A 24,284-nucleotide genomic window follows, 5' to 3' on the forward strand; every position below is an offset into this window, starting at 1 on the left:
CAGGGTGATTTTCATCCATAAAGGTTTGCAGTTCAACCCACTGTGCACACATTTCCTTAATCTTTGAAGTAGGCACAATGGATTCCACAACTGGCATAGGCTTCTCAGGGTTAGCCCCAAACCCTTCAAAATCTTTCTTAATTTCCATACTAATTCTCACCCTTTTTACCACAGGGTTGGCACTAGAAGCTTTCTTGGGGCCCATGGTCACTTATTTTCCAGAAACACCACCGAAAACACTGTAATAATACGAAATATTCCGAGTGTATGCTTGGATGTTAGCGCTGGCTGCCTGGTAAACAATGGCACGGGCGGCACATGTGAGGCTGGGTGAGGGCGCACATTGGACGCGTCTCGGACGAAAATCGGTGAGCGGGTTTTTAATCGGTATGCGCGGCAAAAATTTTGCGATTAAAGTAAGCGGTATGCGAAATAATCGCTATGTGATGCCATCGTTATGCGGGGGTCCACTGTATAGTGTTCAGAAAACTGTCATATTGTTAGCTTTCTTCGTTACCCCAGTCAACAGATGATAAATGTTCTCTTAGCCCATCGTAATCTGCTAAGTGAAAATCTGGGACTGTTACTGAGTTATCCCTACTATCATAATTCCATTCAATGCTAAAAGTAATTGATTTGTGGTCGCTAGCACCCAGTTCCTCTGAAATTTCTAAGTTATTAACAAGGGATTCATTGTTTGCCAGAACTAAATCAAGCAGTCTATTTCCCCTTGTAGGTTCTGTCACAAACTGCTTCAAAAAACAATCCTGAACTACTTCTAAGAAGTCGTATGATTTTAAATTCCCAGTAAAGAAATTCCAATCAATATGACTAAAGTTAAAGTCTAGAATTACTACATTATCGTGCCTTGTAGCCTTAACAATTTCCTCCCATAGTAGTCTCCCTTGGTCCCTATCTAAGTTTGAGGGACGGTATATCACACCTAAATTCAGTTTTTCATGCCCCTCTGAAAATTTTATCCAAACAGACTCTGTTTGTGTTACTTTAGACTTAATGTCCGTTTTTTGCAACAGTTCAAGCGATCTCGGACATACAATGCCACCCCACCCCCCTTCCCGATTCTTCTATCTACTTGGAACAATTTAAAACCCTGAATGTGACATTCCGCAGGCATGTCCCGACTTTTTGAATTAAACCACGTCTCATTTAAGGCAAATACATCAATGTTACCTGCACTAGCAATTAATCTCAACTCGTCCATCTTATTCCTAGCACTACGGCATTTAGCATAATAAACATTGAAAGACTCCTTTCTCTTTACCCTTCCTGCTCATTTCTGTTTTTCTACTAAACCTATTACTGTCCTTTTCACCTAGTGTCACTGGTTTTTCAATATCTACCTCATTCTGCTTATTACTAGTTCCCCTAGAACTCACAATATTACTACACTTGGACTTTACTGTTTTCCTGCCAAAACCCATACCACTAACTATTCCTAGTTTAAAGTCCTAACAGCTCCCTCCACTGCAGTTGCCAGTGCCCCCACCCCAGACCTAGATAAGTGAACCCCATCCCTAGCATACATGTCATTTCTGCCATAGAAGTGGTCCCAGTTGTTAATGAATGTTACCGCATTTTCCTTATAGTATTTGTCCAGCCAGCAATTGACACCAATTGCCCTGGACAACCATTCATTTCCAACTCCTCTCCTTGGCAAAATACCACATATGACAGGGTTCCCACCCTTCCTCCTAATTATTTCTATTGCTGACCTATACCTGCTAATCAGGTCTTCACTCCTACATCTGCCAACATCGTTGCCTCCAGCACTGAGACAGATAACAGGATTGCTCCCATTACCTCTCATGATGTCATCCAGACGTATTCATTGTTTGCCAGAACTAAGTCAAGCAGGCTGTATCCCCTTGTAGGTTCTGTCGCAAACTGTTTCAAAAAACAATGCTGAACTACTTCTAAGAAGTCGTATGATTTTAAATTCCCACTCAAGAAATTCCAATCAATATGACTAAAGTTAAAGTCTCCTAGAATTACAACATTATCGTGCCTTGTGGCCTTAACAATTTCCTCCCATAGTAGTCTCCCTTGGTCCCTATCTAAGTTTGAGGGATGGTATATCATACCTGAAATCTGTTTTTCATGCCCCTCTGAAAATTCTATCCAAACAGACTCTGCATATGTTACTTCAGACTTAATACCCGTTTTTATGCAACAGTTCAAGTGATCTCGGACATGCAATGCCACCCCACCCCCCTTCCCGATTCTTCTATCTACTTGGAACAATTTAAAACACTGATTGTGACATTCCGCAGGCATGTCCCGACTTTTTGAATTAAACCACGTCTCAGTTAAGGCAAATACATCAATGTTACCTGCACTAGCAACTAATCTCAACTCGTCCATCTTATTCCTAGCACTACGGCTATTAGCATAATAAACAATGAAAGACTCTTCTTTCTCTTTACTCTTCCTGCTCATTTCTGTTTTTCTACTAAACCTATTACTGTCCTTATCACCTAGTGTCACTGGCTTTTCAATATCTACCTCGTTCTGCTTATTACTAGTTCCCCTAGAACTCACAATATTACTACACTAGGACTTTACTGTTTTCCTGCCAAAACCCATACCTCTAACTATTCCTAATTTAAAGTCCTAACAGCTCCCTCCACTGTAGTTGCCAGTGCCCCCACCCCAGACCTAGATAAGTGAACCCCGTCCCTGGCATACATGTCATTTCTGCCATAGAAGAGGTCCCAGTTGTTAATGAATGTTACCGCATTTTCCTTACAGTATTTGTCCAGCCAGCAGTTGACACCAATTGCCCTGGACAACCATTCATTTCTAACTCCTCTCCTTGGCAAAATACCACATAGGACAGGGTTCCCACCCTTCCTCCTAATTATTTCTATTGCTGACCTATACCTGCTAATCAGGTCTTCACTCCTACGTCTGCCAAGATCGTTGCCTCCAGCACTTGAGACAGATAATAGGATTGCTCCCATTACCTCTCATGATGTCATCCAGACGGCTAACAATATCCTCCATCCCAGCCCCAGGAAAGCAAACCCTCTGTCTCCTACTCCTGTCCTTCAAGCAGAACGCCCTATCCATATACCTAATTTGGCTCTCCCCAACAACAACAATATTCTTACCTTCCTTGGTGTCGGTCGTCGTGACGTTTCCAGTAGTCGACTCACATTCGTCGGGTAGCACTGAGAATGTGTTAGATATTTCCACAACAGTCTCTTTCTTCTTCATCGTTTCTACCTTTCCATTGATCTTCTTGATCGTCAACTCGTTCCCTGCTGTCCAGCCACTGACCAGTTTTCCTTCTTGACCTGAGGACTCTACCACCATCAACCACTATCACAACTGCTTCCACTCTACCACCACCACCTTCATATTTTTCTACAAACTTTTTCTTAAATTATATGTGTTTTTCACATTCTTTACCAAAGGGCTGGCACTAGAAGCTTTCCTTGGAGCCATGGTGACTTATTTAGCAGTTGCAAACACTAAAACGAATGGAATATTATGAAATATATTGCATGAACTCGTGGGATCATCCTCACTTACTGATAAACAATGGCACACTGGCTAGGAATGGAGTGTGAGGTGGCTCGGGGCTGTGTATACCTGTCCTGGACGAACTACTATTTGCGAGTCAATCTACAATTAGCGAGCCCATGTTTATACGAAAATATCCCTATGATTTCCGAAATCTGCGATTCTCGAGAACTACGATTATCGAGGGACCACTGTATATTACCTTCCATACCTGACTGCCATACCTACCACACCTGAACTCTTTTAATAAATACTCCTCACCTTTCATCCTACATTAACCCTTTCAGGGTCTGTCCCGTAGATTTACGGCTTTACGTTCAGGGTCCAAACTGTAGATGTACGCCAAAATTCTAGCGGCGTCAAATTTAGCGCGAGAAGGCTGGTAGGCCTACATCTGAGAGAATGAGTCTGGGTGGTCAGTGTGCATACCATAGAAAAAATCTGGACGCCCGCATGGCATTGTGGGAACGCCGGCAAAGTAGCTTTGTTCATTGTGCCTGGCGGCAAGGAAGCTCTCACTCCCCTCTCACTCTCCAGGCGAATTCTGACTCTCCTCTTGACAACTTACAGTTCTAAGACTGATGGAAGTGGAGATGAAGACGAATTCTATGGTTTTGAACCATATGGTACCATTGTGCCATATGGTACAATGGTGCCATGTCATACAATGGTATAATATGGTCCAATGGTATTGTATGGTAGAGTGGTACCATATGGTACAATGTACCATAAAGTACATTGTACCATATGGTACATTATACCATATGGTACAGGGACCCTAATGGAAATAAGTCTGTCTGACTTTTTTGGGTTATCCTAGGTTCTCCAAACATATGCTGCTAAGTATGATATTCTATGTAACTTTATTTTTGTATAACTAAATAAACTTAATTATGATGCCACATGCACTTGAGTAAGTTTATTCAGGTGTACAGAAATACAATTACATAGATTATCATACATAGCAGCATATGTATAAAATCCTAGTATAACCCAAAAAAGTCAGGGTGACTTATTTCCATAGTTATCCCTGTATCTGTACCATATGGTGTCCTGTACTGTATGATGCCCTGTACCATATGGTACCCCATGCCATATGGTACCCTGTGCCATATGTTATCCTGTACTGCATGGTACCCTATACCATATAGCACAATGTACCATATGGTACCCTGTAACATATGATACCATGTACCATAAGGTCAATAGGTGTTGGTGGCCTGAGACACCAGCCAAGACTGAGTGAGTGGCGACACAAGCTAGCTACTGACTCTGCAGTTTCCGAGACAAAGTGCTTTGTCATCCACCTCAAGGAACACGTCAAGTTCCTGTACACTTGTAAATATATAATAGAACATTACTAATATACAACATTTTTGCATATTTTTGTTGTAAACAATTATTGTAAACAAAATAATGAAAATATTAGTGTTTATTGTGTTGAATACAATAGTACCATATGGTACAATGTACCATATGGTATCATTGCATCTTATGGTACCATTACACCATATGGTACCATTACACCAATATGGTACTATAAGGTACCATTGCACCATATGGTACCATTGTATCATATGGTACCATTGTACCAAATGGTGCCATTGTACCATATGGTACCATTGTATCATATGGTACCATATTGTACCATATGGTATCATTGTATCATATGGTTCCATTGTACCATATGGTACAATTGCACCCTATGGCACCATTGTACCATATGGTACAATTTCTCCCTATGGCACCATTGTACCATATGGTACTATATGGTACTGTTGTATTCAACACAATAACCGCACTAATATTTTCATCATTTTGTTTACAATAAACTTGTAAACAAGTTTTGTAAGCAATATAATGATAAACTAGTGCAGTTATTGTGTTGAATACAATGAGTGTACACTTATACAATATACATTATACTGGTCTCACAGGCCACAAATGTTATTAGAAAAAGAAAAAAATTAGAAAAGAAAAGAAAAAAGTATAGAAAAACGTAAAATAAAAAAATGGGATTTTGCGAAAGTCACTGATGTTGCCGCCACCCGGTCATTTTGGGTCAACTTGCCGCCGCTGTATCTCAGTAAGTACTGATCAGAAAATTATTTTTTTTGTCTTATTACCTTCACAAAAATATACTCTTTAATTCTGTAAGAATTTTTTTTTTTTTTTATTTTTTTATTTTTTTTTTTTTTTTTTTTTTTTTTTTTTTTTTTTTTTTTTTTTTTTTTTCAAAATTTCTTGGACACTGGAGCACCACTTCAGATTTTGGCCTTGGACCCTGAAGGGGTTAAGACTACAAATATTTTAAGGTAAGTAATGAGTGTACTGTGTGTGTATTTTACTTTTTATTATTTTTTAATGCCAAGGTTTATTTCTACCTTAAAGGTAAGTGTCAATTATTCTATTGTTATTGTTGTTATTGTAATTATTCTATTGCATTAAACATAATATTTCATGTGGTAAAAGTTTTTTGTTCATACTTTTGGGTGTCTTGCACGGATTAATTTGATTTCCATTATTTCTTATGGTGAAAATTGATTCGCTTTCCGATAATTTTGGTTTACGATGAGCTCTCAGGAACGGATTAATATCGCGAACTGGGGGTCCACTGTATAGGCATTTTCATTAATCCATCTATGATATTTTCCTCTAAATTATATATGAAACCCATTACATAGCATATAAACATGATACATACACTCACAGAATAAAAATTGGTGTAAATATGAGATTTGTTTACAAAGCAGCTGTGTAGGTAGTGTCGGAAGAATTATGTTTTCTCTAGTCAAACTGGGGGATAACTGTAGAAAAATATTCTTTTCGTATGCCTTTACTCTATATATAGCAATTCATGACCCTTGTGGGTTTAGTGCTTTCTATAATAATAATAATAATAATAATATTGTGCATGATACTGTGCTTATGGGAGATTCTAAAGAAAAATTGCAAAGGTTAGTGGATGAGTTTGGGAATGTGTGTAAAGGTAGAAAGTTGAAAGTGAACATAGAAAAGAGTAAGGTGATGAGGGTGTCAAATGATTTAGATAAAGAAAAATTGGATATCAAATTGGGGAGGAGGAGTATGGAAGAAGTGAATGTTTTCAGATACTTGGGAGTTGACGTGTCGGCGGATGGATTTATGAAGGATGAGGTTAATCATAGAATTGATGAGGGAAAAAAGGTGAGTGGTGCGTTGAGGTATATGTGGAGTCAAAAAACGTTATCTATGGAGGCAAAGAAGGGAATGTATGAAAGTATAGTAGTACCAACACTCTTATATGGGTGTGAAGCTTGGGTGGTAAATGCAGCAGCGAGGAGACGGTTGGAGGCAGCGGAGATGTCCTGTTTAAGGGCAATGTGTGGTGTAAATATTATGCAGAAAATTCGGAGTGTGGAAATTAGGAGAAGGTGTGGAGTTAATAAAAGTATTAGTCAGAGGGCAGAAGAGGGGTTGTTGAGGTGGTTTGGTCATTTAGAGAGAATGGATCACAGTAGAATGACATGGAAAGCATATAAATCTATAGGGGAAGGAAGGCGGGGTAGGGGTCGTCCTCGAAAGGGTTGGAGAGAGGGGGTAAAGGAGGTTTTGTGGGTAAGGGGCTTGGACTTCCAGCAAGCGTGCGTGAGCGTGTTAGATAGGAGTGAATGGAGACGAATGGTACTTGGGACCTGACGATCTGTTGGAGTGTGAGCAGGGTAATATTTAGTGAAGGGATTCAGGGAAACCGGTTATTTTCATATAGTCGGACTTGAGTCCTGGAAATGGGAAGTACAATGCCTGCACTTTAAAGGAGGGGTTTGGGATATTGGCAGTTTGGAGGGATATGTTGTGTATCTTTATATGTTTATGCTTCTAGACTGTTGTATTCTGAGCACCTCTGCAAAAACAGTGATAATGTGCGAGTGTGGTGAAAGTGTTGAATGATGATGAAAGTATTTTCTTTTTGGGGATTTTCTTTCTTTTTTGGGTCACCCTGCCTCGGTGGGAGACGGCCGACTTGTTGAAAAAAAAAAAAAAAAAAAAAAAATAATAATATTATTATTATTATTATTAATACTAATAATAATATTATTATTAACCCTTTCAGGGTCCGTCCCGTAGATCTACGGCTTTACGTTCAGGGTCCAAACCGTAGATCTACGCCATGAGCTCAGCTCACTCTGATAAACTGTGAGTGGTACATTTGGGCCTAGATATGAGAGAATACATCTATGTGGTATGTGTGCACCACATAAAACAGATCCTGCAGCACACTGTGTATAATGAGAGAAAAAAAATGAAATCATGATTTTTTGATTAAAACAGCAACTTTGCAGTGTTTTTTCGTATGTTTTTTATAGTTGTATTTGCGATTTCTTGGTCTCATTTGATAGAATGGAAGACATATTACAGAAATAGAGATGATTTTGATTGGTTTTTGCATAGGAAATGGCTTGAAACTGAGCTCAAAGTAGCGGAAATGTTAAATTTTTGCCGATATTCAAGAGTAAACAAACGACCTCACACATCTAATACACGTCAGCTGGTGGGTCTAATATACATTCACAAATATGGTGATGATATTTATACAATTATTACAGTATTGCATAACAGTAAATCTTCTATTTTTTGGTGTGAATAAAAATTCATTATGTGAATAAAAAATCAAAATGGAATTTATTTGTAAAGCCTCAAAACATAACTAATGAACAGAGGAAATGTTAGTTTAGTGCCAGGAATGCCTACATTGTTCATTCTGGACCCTATTTTGAAATTGGAATATTTTGAACTTTGTGTTAAATTGGCCAAATTAACAATTTCCGATCACTTTATTTTGTAGTTGAAACAGTTGACTTGGCGATTTCTTGTGCTCAATCGATAGAATAGAAGTAATACTAGTGAAATAGCTAAGAATTTGGTTGATTGGAATAATGTAATTGGCCTAAAATGGGAGTCAAAGTCGGCAAAATCGCCGATTCATAAACATCGCTGACACATCAAAATTCGCGAGAGCATAATTTCGTCAATTTTCCACCAAATTTCGTACTTTTTGTTTTATTACCTTCACAAAAAGATTCTCTACGATTTCATAAGAAAAAATAACAAATTTTTTTTTTGAAAATTCTTGGACACTGGTGCGTGACTCCAGATTTGGGCCTTGGACCCTGAAAGGGTTAATATTATTATTAATACTAATAATAATAATAATAATAATAATATTATTATTATTATTATTATTAATATTATTATCTTCATTCACTCTAAAAATGGTGTGTTGTTGTTTGTTTATTCTGAACAAAGTTAGAGGATGATGGTGTCCCATTCTGGTTTTATTCAATAAACACCCTGCCACTCACCTCTCACACATTAATATTAATATTTTAAGGTAAGTAATAAGTGTACTCTGTGTGTTTCTTTCATTTTATTGTGTTTTTAATGCCTATTTCTATTGCTAACTTAATATAAGTTAGTGTAAACTTGTTGTCTGGCATTTATTGCATATTTTATGTGTGCTCTGATAATAATACTTGTGGACCTGTGTGGTAGCCGAGTGGAGGGACAACATTACGTTTTCTCTGCTCAGCCATCAGAGAAAACGTGTATGAATCTGCGTTTGGCCCAGCCACTCCCTCACTCTGCTTTTGTTTACAATTTTCGTCATGAATTATTCATTACTTCTACCTTCGTTTATGATGGCATCTAAAGGTAGTTGTTAGAAATGATTATATTCAGTGAACAAGGATGTCGATGTTAATATATACTACTCACCTCTCTTCCTATATTAACCCTTTCAGGGTCCAAGGCCAAAATCTGAAGTGGTGCCCCAGTGTCCAAGAATTTAAAAAAAAAAATTTTTTATTTTTTCTTATGAAATGGTAGAGAATCTTTTTGTGAATGTAATAAAACAAAAAGTACGAAATTTGATGGAAAACTGACGAAATTATGCTCTCGTGAATTTTGATGTGTCAGCGATATTTACGAATCGGCGATTTTGCCGACTTTGACTCCCATTTTAGGCCAATTACATTATTCCAGTCGACCAAATTCTTAGCTATTTCACTAGTATTACTTCCATTCTATCGATTGAGCACAAGAAATCGCCAAGTCAACTGTTTCAACTACAAAATAAAGTGACCGGAAATTGGTAATTTGGCCAATTTAACACAAAGTTCAAAATATTCCAATTTCAAAATAGGGTCCAGAATAAACAATGTAGGTATTCCTGGCACTAAACTAACATTAACTCTGTTCATTAGTTATGTTTTGAGGCTTTACAAATAAATTCCATTTTGATTTTTTATTCACATAATGAATTTTTATTCACACCAAAAAATAGAAGATTTACTGTTATGCAATATTGTAATAATTGTATAAATGTCATCACCACATTTGTGAATGTATATTGGACCCACCAGCTGGCGTGTATTAGACGTGTGAGGTCGTTTGTTTACTCCTGAACATCGGCAAAAATTTAACATTTCCGCCACTTTGAGCTCAGTTTCAAGCCATTTCCAGTGCTAACACCAATCAAAATTATCTCTATTTCTGTAATATGTCTTCCATTCTATCAAATGAGACCAAGAAATCACAAATACAACTATAAAAAACATACGAAAAAACACTGCAAAGTCGCTATTTTAATCGAAAATCATGGTCTCAGTTTTTTTTTCTCTCATTATACAGAGTGTGCTGCAGGATTTGTTTTATGTGGTGCACACATACCACATAGATGTATTCTCTCATATCTAGGCCCAAATTTACCACTCACAGTTTATCAGAGTGAGCTGAGCTCATGACGTAGATCTACGGTTTGGACCCTGAACGTAAAGCCGTAGATCTACGGGACGGACCCTGAAAGGGTTAAGACTCATTATTTACCTTAAAATATGTGTAGTGTACTGTATGTGTATTTTACCTCTCTGGGATGTTTTAAATATCGTATATTAAGTATGAGACGGGGAGCCAGGGCTACCTACACCTGACTTCCTACAAATAAGTGCTACTCACCTCTCTCCCTACATTAGGGTTGCAAATACTTTAAGATAAGTATTGAAATTACTGTGAATGTATTTTACTTTGTGTGTTTTTAATGCCTTGTTCTATTACCAACTTAATATAATTTAGTGTAAACTTGTTGTCTGGCATTTATATGCATTTATAAATAGAAAAAAATGGCGTTCTGCCTTCCGGCGACGTCTGCTTTCCAGCGACAGCCTGGAACCTAACCCGCCGTATAAGTGGAGCCCTACTGTACTTGTATTTATGTGTACCTGTAAGACAGAGACAGACAGACAGAGACAGATAGAGACAGATAGACAGAGACAGGCAGATATAGACAGAAATCGACAGACCCTAAACTTGGGGTTAACATCACTTTCCTCTTAACCCTTTGACTGTCGCGGCCGTATATATACGTTTACGAGGTACCGTGTTTGACATATATACAGTGGACCCCCGCATAACGTTGGCATTGCATAGTGTTAAATCCGCATAGCGATACATTTTATCGCCCAAATTTTGCCTCGCATAGTGTTAAAAAATTCGGTCAACGCGATTCGTTCGAGACAATTTGTTCGAGACACGTCCTTGCAGCCTGAGCCACCCTCACTTGTTCTGCCAGTGGCATTGTTTACAAGCCAGCCTCCATGGTAACATTCAAGCATACAATTGGAACATTTCGTATTACAGCCTTTTTATAGTGATTTCACCTGAAAAATAAGTGACCATGGGCCCCAAGAAAGCTTCTAGTGCCAACCCTACAGGAATAAGGGTGAGAATTACTATGGAGATGAAGAAAGAGATCATTGCTAAGTATGAAAGTGGAGTGCGTGTCTCAGAGCTGGCCAGGTTGTATAGTAAACCCCAATCAACCATCGCTTGTATCGTGTCCAAGAGAACGGCAATCAAGGAAGCTGTTCTTGCCAAAGGTTTAACTCTGCTTTTGAAACAGAGATCGCAAGTGATAGAAGATGTTGAGAGACTGTTATTGGTGTGGATAAACGAAAAACAGATAGCAGGCGATAGCATCTCTCAAGTGATCATAAGTGAAAAGGCTAGGAAGTTGCATGAGGATTTAATTAGAAAAATGCCTGCAGCTAGTGGTGATGCCAGTGAATTTAAGGCCAGCGAAGGTTGGTTGGGGAAAATTAATTCGCATAACGATAATTTTGCATAACATTGAGCTCTCAGGAATGGATTAATAGCGTTATGCGGGGGTCCACTGTATACTCATAAATTCTAGCGGCTTCAAATCAGGCAGGAGAAAGCTGGTAGGCCCACATGTGAGAGAATGGATCTGTGTGGTCAGTGTGCACCATATAAAAAAAGTCCTGGAGCACACAGTACATAATGAGAAAAAAAAAAACTCCGATCATTTTTTTAATTAAAATGCCGACTTTGTGGTCTATTTTCGTATAGTATTTGTGGTTGTATTCTCGTTTTCTTGGTCTCATTTGATAAATTGGAAACTATATTATAGAAACAGAGGTGATTTTGATTAATTTTACTATAAAAAGAACCTGGAAATGGAGCACAAAGTACGGGAAATGTTTGATTTTTGCCGATGTTCAAAAGTAAACAAATGATGTCATTGTCCAATAAATGTCCAAATAGCCATTCTAATATGCAGTCATGAATGGGTTGATGTAATTTTTACAATTATTACAGTATTGCAGTAGTCTGCATAACAGTAAATCTTCTATTTTTTGTTTGAATAAAATTTCAAAATAAAAAGCAAGAGTAATATCACAGGGGCCTGGAGACATGACTGATGAACAAGGAAAATGTTATTTTAGAGCCAGGAATGTCTGCATTGTTCATTCTGGTCCTTATTTTGAAATTGTCATATTTTTTAATTTTCGTGAAATTGGCCAAATTGCAAATTTCTGACCATGTTATTGGGTAGTTGAAATCGGTAAATGGGCAGTTTCTTGTACTCATTCGATGGAAAAAATGGAGTTCTGAAGAAATAGCTATGAGTTTGGTTGACTGGAATAATGGAATTAGCCGACAATAGGGCTCAAAGTGGGCAAAATCGCCGATTTGTAAATATCGCCTAGGTTGCTAACTTCGCGAGAGCGTAATTCCGTCAGTTTTCTATCAAATTTCGTTTTTTTGGTGTCTTTACAATCAGGAAAAGATTCTCTATCATTTCATAAGAAAAAATAATTTTTTTTTTTTTTGAAATTTTGCGACAGTCAAAGGATTAACCCTTTCAGGGTCCAAGGCCCAAATCTGGAGTCACACACCAGTGTCCAAGAATTTTCAAAAAAAAAATTTGTTATTTTTTCTTATGAAATCGTAGAGAATCTTTTTGTGAAGGTAATAAAACAAAAAGTACGAAATTTGGTGGAAAATTGACGAAATTATGCTCTCGCGAATTTTGATGTGTCAGCGATATTTACGAATCGGCGATTTTGCCGACTTTGACTCCCATTTTAGGCCAATTACATTATTCCAATCAACCAAATTCTTAGCTATTTCACTAGCATTACTTCTATTCTATCGATTGAGCACAAGAAATCGCCAAGTCAACTGTTTCAACTACAAAATAAAGTGATCGGAAATTGTTAATTTGGCCAATTTAACACAAAGTTCAAAATATTCCAATTTCAAAATAGGGTCCAGAATGAACAATGTAGGCATTCCTGGCTCTAAACTAACATTTCCTCTGTTCATTAGTTATGTTTTGAGGCTTTACAAATAAATTCCATTTTGATTTTTTATTCACATAATGAATTTTTATTCACACAAAAAATAGAAGATTTACTGTTATGCAATACTGTAATAATTGTATAAATATCATCACCATATTTGTGAATGTATATTAGACAGACCAGCTGACGTGTATTAGACGTGTGAGGTCGTTTGTTTACTCTTGAACATCGGTAAAAATTTAACATTTCCGCTACTTTGAGCTCAGTTTCAAGCCATTTCCAATGCTAAAACCAATCAAAATCATCTCTATTTCTGTAATATGTCTTCCATTCTATCAAATGAGACCAAGAAATCGCAAATACAACTATAAAAAACATACGAAAAAACACTGCAAAGTTGCTGTTTTAATCGAAAAATCATGATTTCATTTTTTTTCTCTCATTATACACAGTGTGCTGCAGGATCTGTTTTATGTGGTGCACACATACCACATAGATGCATTCTCTCATATCTAGGCCCAAATGTACCACTCACAGTTTATCAGAGTGAGCTGAGCTCATGGCGTAGATCTATGGTTTGGACCCTGAATGTAAAGCCGTAGATCTACGGGACGGACCCTGAAAGGGTTAAAAGAGGAGTGTTAATATGACATTACATCAGTGAATCATTGGTGTTTGCTGCACTGTTTGTTCTAGCTGGGGCTTAATTTAACTGGCTCTCCCACAAGGTACTAAGTGGTTCCAAATTTTTTTAATACTGAGCACACCGAGTGTTAAGACCCATTCTATACTGACCAGGCATCTCAGGCCAATCGTGCCAAATTTGGAGACAGGAAAATTAAAACGTATATATATGTTCGGGGTGCTATGCGTAAGAACGTATATATACGTTTGGACCATTTAGGGGGTAAATCAGTCAAGCTAGTCAGTCAGTAAGTCAGTCAGTAAGTCAGCCAGTCAGTAAGTCAGTCAAGTAAGTCAGCCAAGTAAGTCAGTCGGTAAGTGAATAAGTAAGGACGTCAGTCAGTCAGCCAGAAAGTATGTCAGTCAGTCAATACATCAGTCAGTAAGTCAGTAAATCAGTCAGTCAGTCAGTAAGTCACTTGCCACTTTCAGCAACACTGGTATGCCTACTGGGTGTCATGATTGCTTGGCAGATACAAGATATTGTAATTAAAATATCAAAACACATTTCACAAACACAGCTAGCTTGTAGAGGAGAATGGAAGGCTGGGATGGCGGTGGCGGGAGTGTTGGGGGATGGCAAGGGATGGTGGGAGGTCTCCGCCGCTGACCCACAACAAGGCAGCAGCTTGAGCTAGGGAAATTTTTTCCACGCCCGCAAACAGAACCATTTAAAGTTAATTTTATGAAGTGTTGTATAAAATTGTGCTGCAGTTTTTCAGTAGTGCAGTAACTAAAATGTGCCAAATAAAACCATGTAATATATCAGTCATTCTGTGCTGAAATAGTACTCAAATAGTCACAAACACAGTGACAGGTGAACATTTTCACCTACCTTTGTTACATATTATTGTTTAGAAATATGTACATAGTATTTATAGGTGCCAGCAACGTTTTGGACACACGGGAGCATATATGAAAGTCCTCGAAGCATGGTGTAAGATGAGTGTCGCTCCAATGCTGACCGTGCAGCAGTGGAGTGACATTTAATGATCATACACTGCCTTGGCTTTATTTGTTTTCACTGTTACACATAAACATGTCTGTCTGTCCTTCTGTCTGTCTAGCTCTCTATTTGTCTCTACTTATCTGTCTTTCTGTCTCTCTGTTTGCTTGTCTCTTTCTGTCTCAGAGTGACTTATGAACCAACAGGTATTACACATGATGCAGAGTAGTCATGTCGGATTCCTGAACAAGTGAAAATGCGTATTAATTGCCAGTCATGCTTATTATGCAGTATATCTACAAGCACAGTATAGCACGTTGTCTGGATTTTTTGGGTTTTCCTAGGTAATTTACACTATGTATAATTGTATTCATACAGTGGAACCCCGGTTAACGATATTTTTTCACTCCAGAAGTATGTTCAGGTGCCAGTACTGACCGAATTTGTTCCCATAAGAAATATTGTGAAGTAGATTAGTCCATTTCAGACCCCCAAACATACACGTACAAACGCACTTACATAAATACACTTACATAATTTGTCACATTCGGAGGTAATCGTTATGCGGGGGTCCACTGTATGTGCCTGTGAGATAAAGACAGAGATAGTTACAGACAGACAGAGATAGATACAGACAGACAGACAGACAGAGACAGCCAATCAGCCAGCCTGTCATCCAGCTAGCCAGCAGGCCAGCCAGCAGGCCAACCAGCCTGCTGAACACACATTACACATTCCAGAATTACTTCTCTTTACTTACGGCATAGGTTATATGACATTCTGGCAGGATGACACTACCAGTGGTATCAAAATTGAAAGGATGTTGCACAAATGTTGCACATGGGTTATTATCGAGGTTTTTGATATTTCCCTGACACTTGTGGCCAAATCCACTTCAAAGCCACTAAATTCAGAGTCAACATCACTTTCCTCTTAACCCTTTGAGGGTTCAGAGGCCAAATCTCAGAGTGACAGTCAGGATCCAAGAAGTTTTTGAAAAAAAAAAATGTTCATATAGAATTAAAGATAATATTTTTCTAGTTGTAATAAAACAAAACAAAAAAATTCCGATCAGTACTTTCCAAAATATAGAGGCGTGAAGTTGATCCTCAATGACCATGTGGCAGCAACATTGGCGACTTCCGTAAAGTCGCATTTTAAAAATTTTATTTTACCTTTTTTTTCCCAGTAATATTTGTGGCCTGTAATGTTCTTTTATATATTTACATATGTACAGTCACTGGACATGTTCCTAGAACTGCTGCAGTCTATGAAAGTCTTTGAAAGGTGTCATGCACAGTGGTGTCTTACTCATCTGTGGACCAGTAAGATTTTATATTATGCTTATAGACATGAGGCATAAGCATTATTGTTGCATAAAACAAATACTTTTCAGCCACAGTTGTTTCCTTTTACCGGTGCATAACAGTGAGCTGTCCTGGACTTGCTGAGTCAGCGGTTTGGGTCCCAGCCTGGGCTGGTGCCGTATGCTCGTGGCACTACCATCACCGCATGTGGTCTATCCATCCCAGTTTTAGCCAGACCATGGTCACTTTCACTGTCTATTCCAGGTGTAGGGCCATGGGATGTACTTTGTCCCTTTGGAATTGCATATGTTACATGGTATCATATGATACAGGTACAGGGGCCCCAATGAAAATAAGTCACTCTGACTTTTTTGGGTTATCCTAGGATCTCTCTATATATGCTTCTATGTATGTTAACCTATGTAACTATTTGTGTATACCAGAATAAACTTACTTCCCTGAATGCATGTGGCATAATAAGTTTATTCAGTATGTAAAGTAAAAGGACACAAGTGCAACTAATGTGACATTTTATTGTGGCAACGTTTCACTCTCCAGGAGCTTTATCAAGCTTGATAAAGCTCCTGGAGAGCAAAACGTTGCCACAATAAAATGTCACATTAGTTGCACTTGTGTCCTTTTACTATACATATTGTCGGTAATTCTACCAACTTTATTACAAGTTTATTCAGGTATACACAAATACAGTTACATAGATTATGATACATAGCAGCATATGTGTGGAGAACCTAGGACAACCTAAAAAAGTCAGAAAGACTGACTTATTTCCATTGGGGTCCCTGTACCATATAGTACCATTGTACCATATGGCATTATTGTACCATATGGTTCAAAACCATAGGACTCCTCTTCACATCCACTCGCCGGGGAGTGAGAGCTTTCTTGCAATGAGGCCTGATGAACAAAGTGTACTGAGATGGCGTTCCCACAATGCAATATAGGTGCCCAGATTTTTTGTTTACTGTGCACACTGACCACACAGACCCATTCTGTTAGATGTAGGCCTACCAGCCTTTTTGCTCTAAATTTGAAGCTGCAAGAATTTACAGATGTTGATTAATTTTGTATTCTTTCCTGTTGCAGTTCATCTCAACAAAAGAATTCTACTAAGTGCCATCATCCAGTACAATGAAATTGTTGTAAGTGGCAGATATACTGCAGAAACTGTGAAAGCAATGTGGTAATGATGACTACATTGTGGTTAATTCATCATGAATGTCCAGACTTGAAGCTCACCTCAATATTTGACAATTACAACTACATCCTCAAGAACCAGTGAATATTACTTTATTTACTATAATACTGTACATATATTAATATAGTATTGTACATGTATTATCAACATTTGGTTAGTGTCTTTATAAGAAGCAAGTATAAAGTCTTAATAAAATATCAAGTTATTTTGTAATATTCTTGTATACTTAAATAATCAGTTAAGTTTTTTAACCATTATGCAAAAGTAATAAAGTAATAAAGCCTTCATAGAGCTGTAAGGCTTTGGAAAATTATTGTAATGTATTATTTCCATTACTTTCTCTTCAGGTAATGATTGTGAGCAGAATATTGTAATATATAATATATATTACTCTCTCTACTTCAAATATTTTATCTTCACACATTCCTTCCATGTCTTTAATATTTGGTAGATGTCATTATTAACTTACTGGCATCAAACAAAATATTTTTTTAATAATCTTTTATTTTCCTGCTTATATTTCAGTACTGTCTTTTAGTATCATACCATTATCTTACTACGTGGTTACAGAAATGTTCTGTTCTTAACACTTAATCAACAAACAGCTAAAAAAAACATGGCCCAAAATTTTTAACGTAAACACAGGGTAAAAAGTTAGTTCTTCCTATCATGCCCTGTATGGCGGAATTCTCTTCATACCACACACACTGTGCTGATCCATTCTCTTATGTCTAGCACAAAATTTGATGCTATATTGATGATATACTAATATATTATGCAGTGTTTATGAATGAGTGTTGTTGTTTATTAATTTGTTGTTGTGTATTTATTTTTATATAAGGTCTTTGCATACTAAAACACTTTCTGTGCTTTCATACACAGTGTAAGTGCAGAAATAATATTTAATGTATAATTAAATTATATTCTTTGAGATTTTTTAAATGTTTTTTCCTTAAATATTAGGTAGTTTCTACAATAAACAACAGGTAATAATTAGATATTATATGATTACAATATGTTTAAACTATTTCCACAATACAGTGGTACCTCAGGATACGAACAGCTCAAAAGTCAAATTATTATGTAAGTGTATTTATGTAAGTGCTTTTGTAAGTGTATTTTTGGGGGTCTGAAACGGATTAGTCTAATTTACATTATTCCTTATGGGAACAAATTCATTCGGTATTGGCACTCGAACAGCCTTCTGGAACGAATTAAGTTCGTAACTCAAGATACCACTGTATTCTCTTATAGAAATTTCAAGAGATGTAATGTGCAGTAGTTCAGAGACCAAAAAAAAAAAATGATATCAATACTCATTATCTTCGTGATTTCTTAGATAAGTAACAAGATGCGGTGCAAGAAAGGTCCTTTAAAAAAAACACATCAGTGTTCAGAATGTTTAAAACAGTTTTCACAAAAACCATATTTAATAATTCACATGAGAGTTCATACGGGAGAAAAACCTTATCAGTGTTCACAGTGCCCAAAAAATTTTTCACAAAATTCACATCTAATCCAACACACAAAAACTCATACAGGAGAAAAACCATATCATTGTTCAGAATGTTTGAAAGAGTTTTCACAAAAATCTAATTTAGTAACACACATGAGAATACATTCACAGGAAAAGCCATATCAGTGTTCAGAATGTCAAAAAAACTTTTCACAAAAATCAAATCTAGCACAACACATGAGTGTTCATTCACATGAAAAACCATATCAGTGTTCAGAATGTTTCAAAGATTTATCATGTAAATCAAGTTTAATAAAACACATGAGAATTCATTCACAAGAAAAACCATTTCAGTGTTCAGAATGTTTAAAAGATTTTTCATTTAAATCAAGTTTAATAAAACACATGAGAGTTCATTCAAAAGAAAAACCATTTCGGTGTTCAGAATGTTCAAAAGATTTTTCATGTAAATCAAATCTAATAAAACACATAAGAGTTCATTCACAAGAAAAACCATTTCAGTGTTCAGTGTGTTTAAAAAACTTTTCACAAAAATCAGGTCTAATACAACACACGAGAACTCATTCGCAAGAAAAACCATATCAGTGTTCCGAGTGTTCAAAAGATTTTTCATATCAATCAGCTCTTATTCAACACGTGAGAATTCATTCACATGTAAAACCATATAGGTGTTCAGAATGTCTAAAAGAATTTAGACAAAAATCACATCTAACAAAACACATGAAGGTTCATTCTCAAGAAAAACTATATCAGTATTCAGAGTGTTTAGAAGACATTTTATGTAAACCAGATCTAATGAACCACATGACAGTTCATTCATTAGAAAAACCACATCAGTGTTCGGAGTGTTCAAGAAACTTTTCACAGAAATCAAGTCTGATACGACACAAGAGAGTTCATTCACAAGAAAAACCATTTCATTGTTCAGAGTGTTTAAAAACCTTTCGACATAAATCAACTCTAGTACATCACATGAGACTTCATTCACAAGAAAAACCGTTTCAGTGTTCGGAGTGCTTAAAAGACTTTAGAGCAAAATCAGGTCTTCAACTTCACATGAGGGTTCATTCACAAGAAAAACCATATCAGTGTTCGGAATGTTTAAAAACCTTTGGACATAAATCAAATCTAAAACAACACATGATAGTTCATTCACAAGAAAAACCATATCAGTGTTCAGAGTGTTTAAAAAACTTTAAGCAAAAACCAACTCTCATGCAACACATGATAATTCATTCACAAGAAAAACCGTATAAATGTTCAGAGTGCTTAAAAAAGTATAAACTAAAAAAATATCTAGCACGACACATGAAAGTTCATTCAGTAAAGAATCTCCTTCATGAAGGGTCACCTTTATGTTGATAATACAGTCAAGAGGCTCTTGATGTGAGGAATTAGACCTTTTGGTCTCCTTGCTCAGGCCAAACCTAATTACCCCCCAATGCCCCCTTCCCTATTTCATCCTCCTCATCCCCTCTTTTCCTTTCCTCCTCCCCTCCAAACTCTCCCTTTTCCCCATCCTCTTTGTAGCCTCTGGGGTCCTTCCATCTGGCATTACGGTTTCTAGGTAGGGGGAAGTGTGCCGGTGTTCATCCCACTCCATGGGGTTCCTCAGGAGTGATGTAGTTTGCCATGGAATCTGGATTGTATCTGGAGGCACCCTGCTCCCTTCTCGGATTTCCAGTAGGTGGGATAAGGTGTCCTGCAGGTTACGGGTGTATCTCCAGGGGCTGCTTGTCATTTCTGGGAGGTGGCAGCCAAAGGAGGTATGCTTTGTGGTGGGTATCCGACCACCCTCTCTTTTGTCCACCAAGGTGGCTTGGTGGATGTGAGGTGCTATCCAGGAGTGCTGGTTTACTGGCACGAAGGGTAGGATATGGCATGGGTTCCACACTGCAATCTGCACTGCTGGCATTGTTAAAGTCCTCTTGGATGAGAGGGGGAACTTATGGCCCTTTCATGCCTTCTAGTAACTGTCCCTCCGACCCTCTTCCTTTTTTTTTTCTTTAAAATAATAATAAGAAAGAAGTACCTCCATCATGGAGTCTTTGTTCCATACTCCCTTCCTTCTCCAAGGCCCTTTTTCATTACCGCACCCTGTACTGACCCGGCTTCATTATTGGACTATTCTCCAGACTTTTCCCATACCCCTGTACCGGGACAAAGGAATTAATGTACAATTGCTGTGGATCCAGTCACACATTGGATTACTCCTTCATGATAAAGTTGATATGTTAGCCAAGAAGACCTCTTCAAGGGGGGCTCCTTGGTGTGGTGAAGAGGCTCTTAGTCTGAGGAATTAGACCTGTCGGTCTCCTTCCTCAGACCGAACTTAATTACCCCCCAATCCCCCCTTCCCTATCCCATCCTCCCAATCCTTCCCTTTTTCCTTTCCTCCTCCTCCTCCCCACCCCTCCCTTTTGCCCTTCCTTTTTTGGCCTTTGGAATTTTCCCACAGGCGCACTAGTTCCTAGGTAGGGGAAAGGGTACCAGGGTCCATCCCATTCCATTGAGGTTCTTGGGGGTGGCATAGTTTGCCGTGGAATCTGGACCGCCTGGGGATGTCTCGATCCCTCTCCGGTATCCCGGAGGGTGGCTTTGGGTGTCTTTCGGGTGATGGGTGTATCTCTGGAAGCCACATTTCAGATTCCGGGAGTGGTGGCCGAAGGAGGTAAGCTTTGTGGCGGATATCTGGCTGCCCTCTCTTTTGTCGACCGAGGTAGCTCGGCAGATGTGAGATTGCTATTCCTGATTGATGGTTTACTGGCATGAAGGGTAGGGTATGGCACGGGTTCCATGTTGCATCTGCACTACTTGCGGTGCTGAGGTCCTCTTGGGTGTGGAGGGATATTTCTGGCCCTTTCATTCCTCCTAGGAACTATCCCTCCACGGTCTCCCCTTTTTTAATTCTTTTTTTTTTCTTTTCTTTTCTTCTTTATTTTTTTTCTTATAAACAAAAAGAAAGAAGTAACCTAACCATGGAGTCCCCAATCCATGACCCTGCTACCCCTGGGCCCCTTATTGTTACCGCACCCCGTTCTGACCTCGCCTCGTCTTTTGGCCACTTTTCAGACACTCCTAAGACCCATGTACCTCTTGCTGGTGCTGTTTCATCACCTGCTTCAGGTGCCGGGGTTTCGACTGACTCCTTCAGTTTGTCTGACCTCCGCTCTCCTTTGACTATGCTTCCGGCCTCTCCCTCTATGGTGCGGCAATTTTCGAATCGCTAGCCCGTCCCATGTCGGACCAACTCTGGTCCCACTTCTAAACGCCAATGGCTATCTCCTGATGACGTTACTTTGTTACCATTCTACTCGGAAAAGACCGACACGTCATGCACTCCCTCTCAGTTTTGGACCACACAATAGGCTAAATTCTTTACATTAAGACCAACTTCTTCTACTACCTATCTTTCTGACCATAGTATTGGCAAAGCGCTCCTACGCCATGTTGGTAGAGATATTTCCTTTCATGCTCTTAAGAGTGGTATGCGTATCATCACAGTCTAGAATGCTACCCAAGCTCATGATTTTTCTATTCTTTCACATATCGATACTATTCCTATCACTATCAAAAATCATCATTCCCTCAATTCTTGTAGTGGTACTGTCATTCTGCCCCATACCATAGTCCAACAGAATTTCCAGACAAGTGGCAATGACATTCTTGAACAGCTGGAACTCCAAGATCTCCCAATTCTCAAGGTAGACATTTATGTTCTTCCTGCCCACGGGTGGAGACGATACCCTTGCAATGTGGCTCGTTTAACTTTTGACAGCCGTGAACTCCCATCCTCTGTTTATGTAGCAGGACATCAGTTACAAGTTCGAAAGGTGATCCCTACACCACAACAGTGTAGAAATTGCTGGTGATTTGGCCACATAAGCAAAATATTGCAGAGCTATAGCCAAATGCCCAGCCTGTGGTGCTGATGACCATTCTAATACGTCTTGCAGCCGACCTCCCTCTTGCCTTAATTGTCATGAGGCTCACCCTTCGTACTCTCGCCGTTGCCAGGTCTACTTAAATGAGCGGGAAATTTGTTGCCTCAAAGAGGCAGAGAGTCTCCCTTATGCTATGGCAGTTTCTCATCTCCGCCTCCAAGGGAGACTGCCCAGTGTTTCTTATTCTCGTGTTTCAAAGCATCCCTCCACTTATTGGGTCACATCTTCTGCAGCCTCCTCTGCGGTTGCCAGTTCCATAGTCACTCCTGTGTCTAATTCTTTTGCTGTCCTGGGCTCAGACATCCCTACTTCAACTCCTCAGTCTGTCCTCACTTCTTCGTGTTCTCCCTCACAAACCCTGGTATCGACAAGACCTCGTACAACACCTCCTCCCAATCGTCCCTCTACTTCTCTGAGGTCCAAAAAATCTCCTTTAACCCCTCCTTCCCTTCATCCACCTCCACATTTTACCTTCCCGGTCTCTGTACCTGGGTCTTCCCCTTTCACTGGCTCTGTTACAAGTGTGGAGGTTCATCCTCCTCCTCGTACTGTGCCTTCCTCCCCTGTCCCCTCCAAAGTTTCTTCCTCTTCTGCCACCTCCCAGGTTTCTGCCTCTTCTGTCCCCTCCCACACTTCTCCAGTTCCCTCCACCCTTCTTTTGCCCCCCCCCACCTTGGTACAGTCCATTACAGTTCCGATCTTTACTCAAACTCCTCTTCCTTCCATCTCCAATATTGTCTCCCATACAATGTCTCTGAACTCCGAAACACTTGAAGCAATCTCTGAAAATATTGCAGAGACCAAACCATCAATGGACACTGATCCACCCTCTGTTCCTTCTCTTTCCTCTTCTCCATCTGCACAACTCCTTTCTTCACAGCCCACCGTTCCTTCGCTGCTTGAACGTTTTCCTTTGGCACCGCATGTGGACTTTTCTAACCCCTCTAGTCTGTAGGTACCCTAACCTGCGGATTTCAGGTATCTTTATCGTTGCCAATCATGGCCTATTTACAGTTGAATATTCGCGGCCTCAGGGGTAATCGGGGTGAGCTTCAGATGTTGCTCTCCCAGTTTTCCCCTGTTGGTGTTTGCTTACAGGAACCAAAATTACACACTGCTGTTATCTATTCCATCTCAGGCTATAATTTATTGTATTCTTCAGATCCTTTTCCTGATGGAACCTTTAATGAAAGTGCCCTTCTTCTACGCACTGATATTCCGTACCATCAGCTATTTGTTCATACTTCGCTGCATTACACAGCAGCCCGTATCCACTTGCATAGGTGGTATACACTGTTCTTTGTATCTCTCTCCCTCTCGGGCATTATCTATCCCGGATATTGCCTTTCTTGTTTCATCGTTACTGCCACCACTTCTGTTACTTGGCGATTTTAATGCCCATCATTTCCTCTGGGGAGGGTCTCACTGATTCCCATGGCATTCAGTTAGAGGCTTTTCCTGCTACCCACCCCCTCCATGTTTTAAATACAGGTACTCGCACCCATTTTGATCCTCGGACTCAC

At 38.9% G+C, this 24,284-nt stretch overlaps 1 protein-coding gene across 2 annotated transcripts in view; it reads left to right on the forward strand.

The window, feature by feature from the left end:
• The window catches only part of LOC128700115 (zinc finger protein 84-like), a 96,336-nt gene extending 73,369 nt beyond the window's left edge, over positions 1-22,967 (forward strand). For both annotated transcript variants that reach the window (XM_070100825.1, XM_070100824.1), the window contains one exon: positions 17,229-22,967. In XM_070100825.1, coding sequence (XP_069956926.1) covers positions 18,692-20,179 — 1,488 coding nt within the window. In that variant the 5' untranslated portion in view covers positions 17,229-18,691 and the 3' untranslated portion in view covers positions 20,180-22,967. The remainder of the gene's footprint in view (positions 1-17,228) is intronic.
• The last annotated feature ends 1,317 nt before the right edge of the window (positions 22,968-24,284 follow it).

Source organism: Cherax quadricarinatus, chromosome 74 (assembly GCF_038502225.1).
Source record: "Cherax quadricarinatus isolate ZL_2023a chromosome 74, ASM3850222v1, whole genome shotgun sequence".
In the NCBI taxonomy this organism is placed as follows: domain Eukaryota; kingdom Metazoa; phylum Arthropoda; class Malacostraca; order Decapoda; family Parastacidae; genus Cherax; species Cherax quadricarinatus.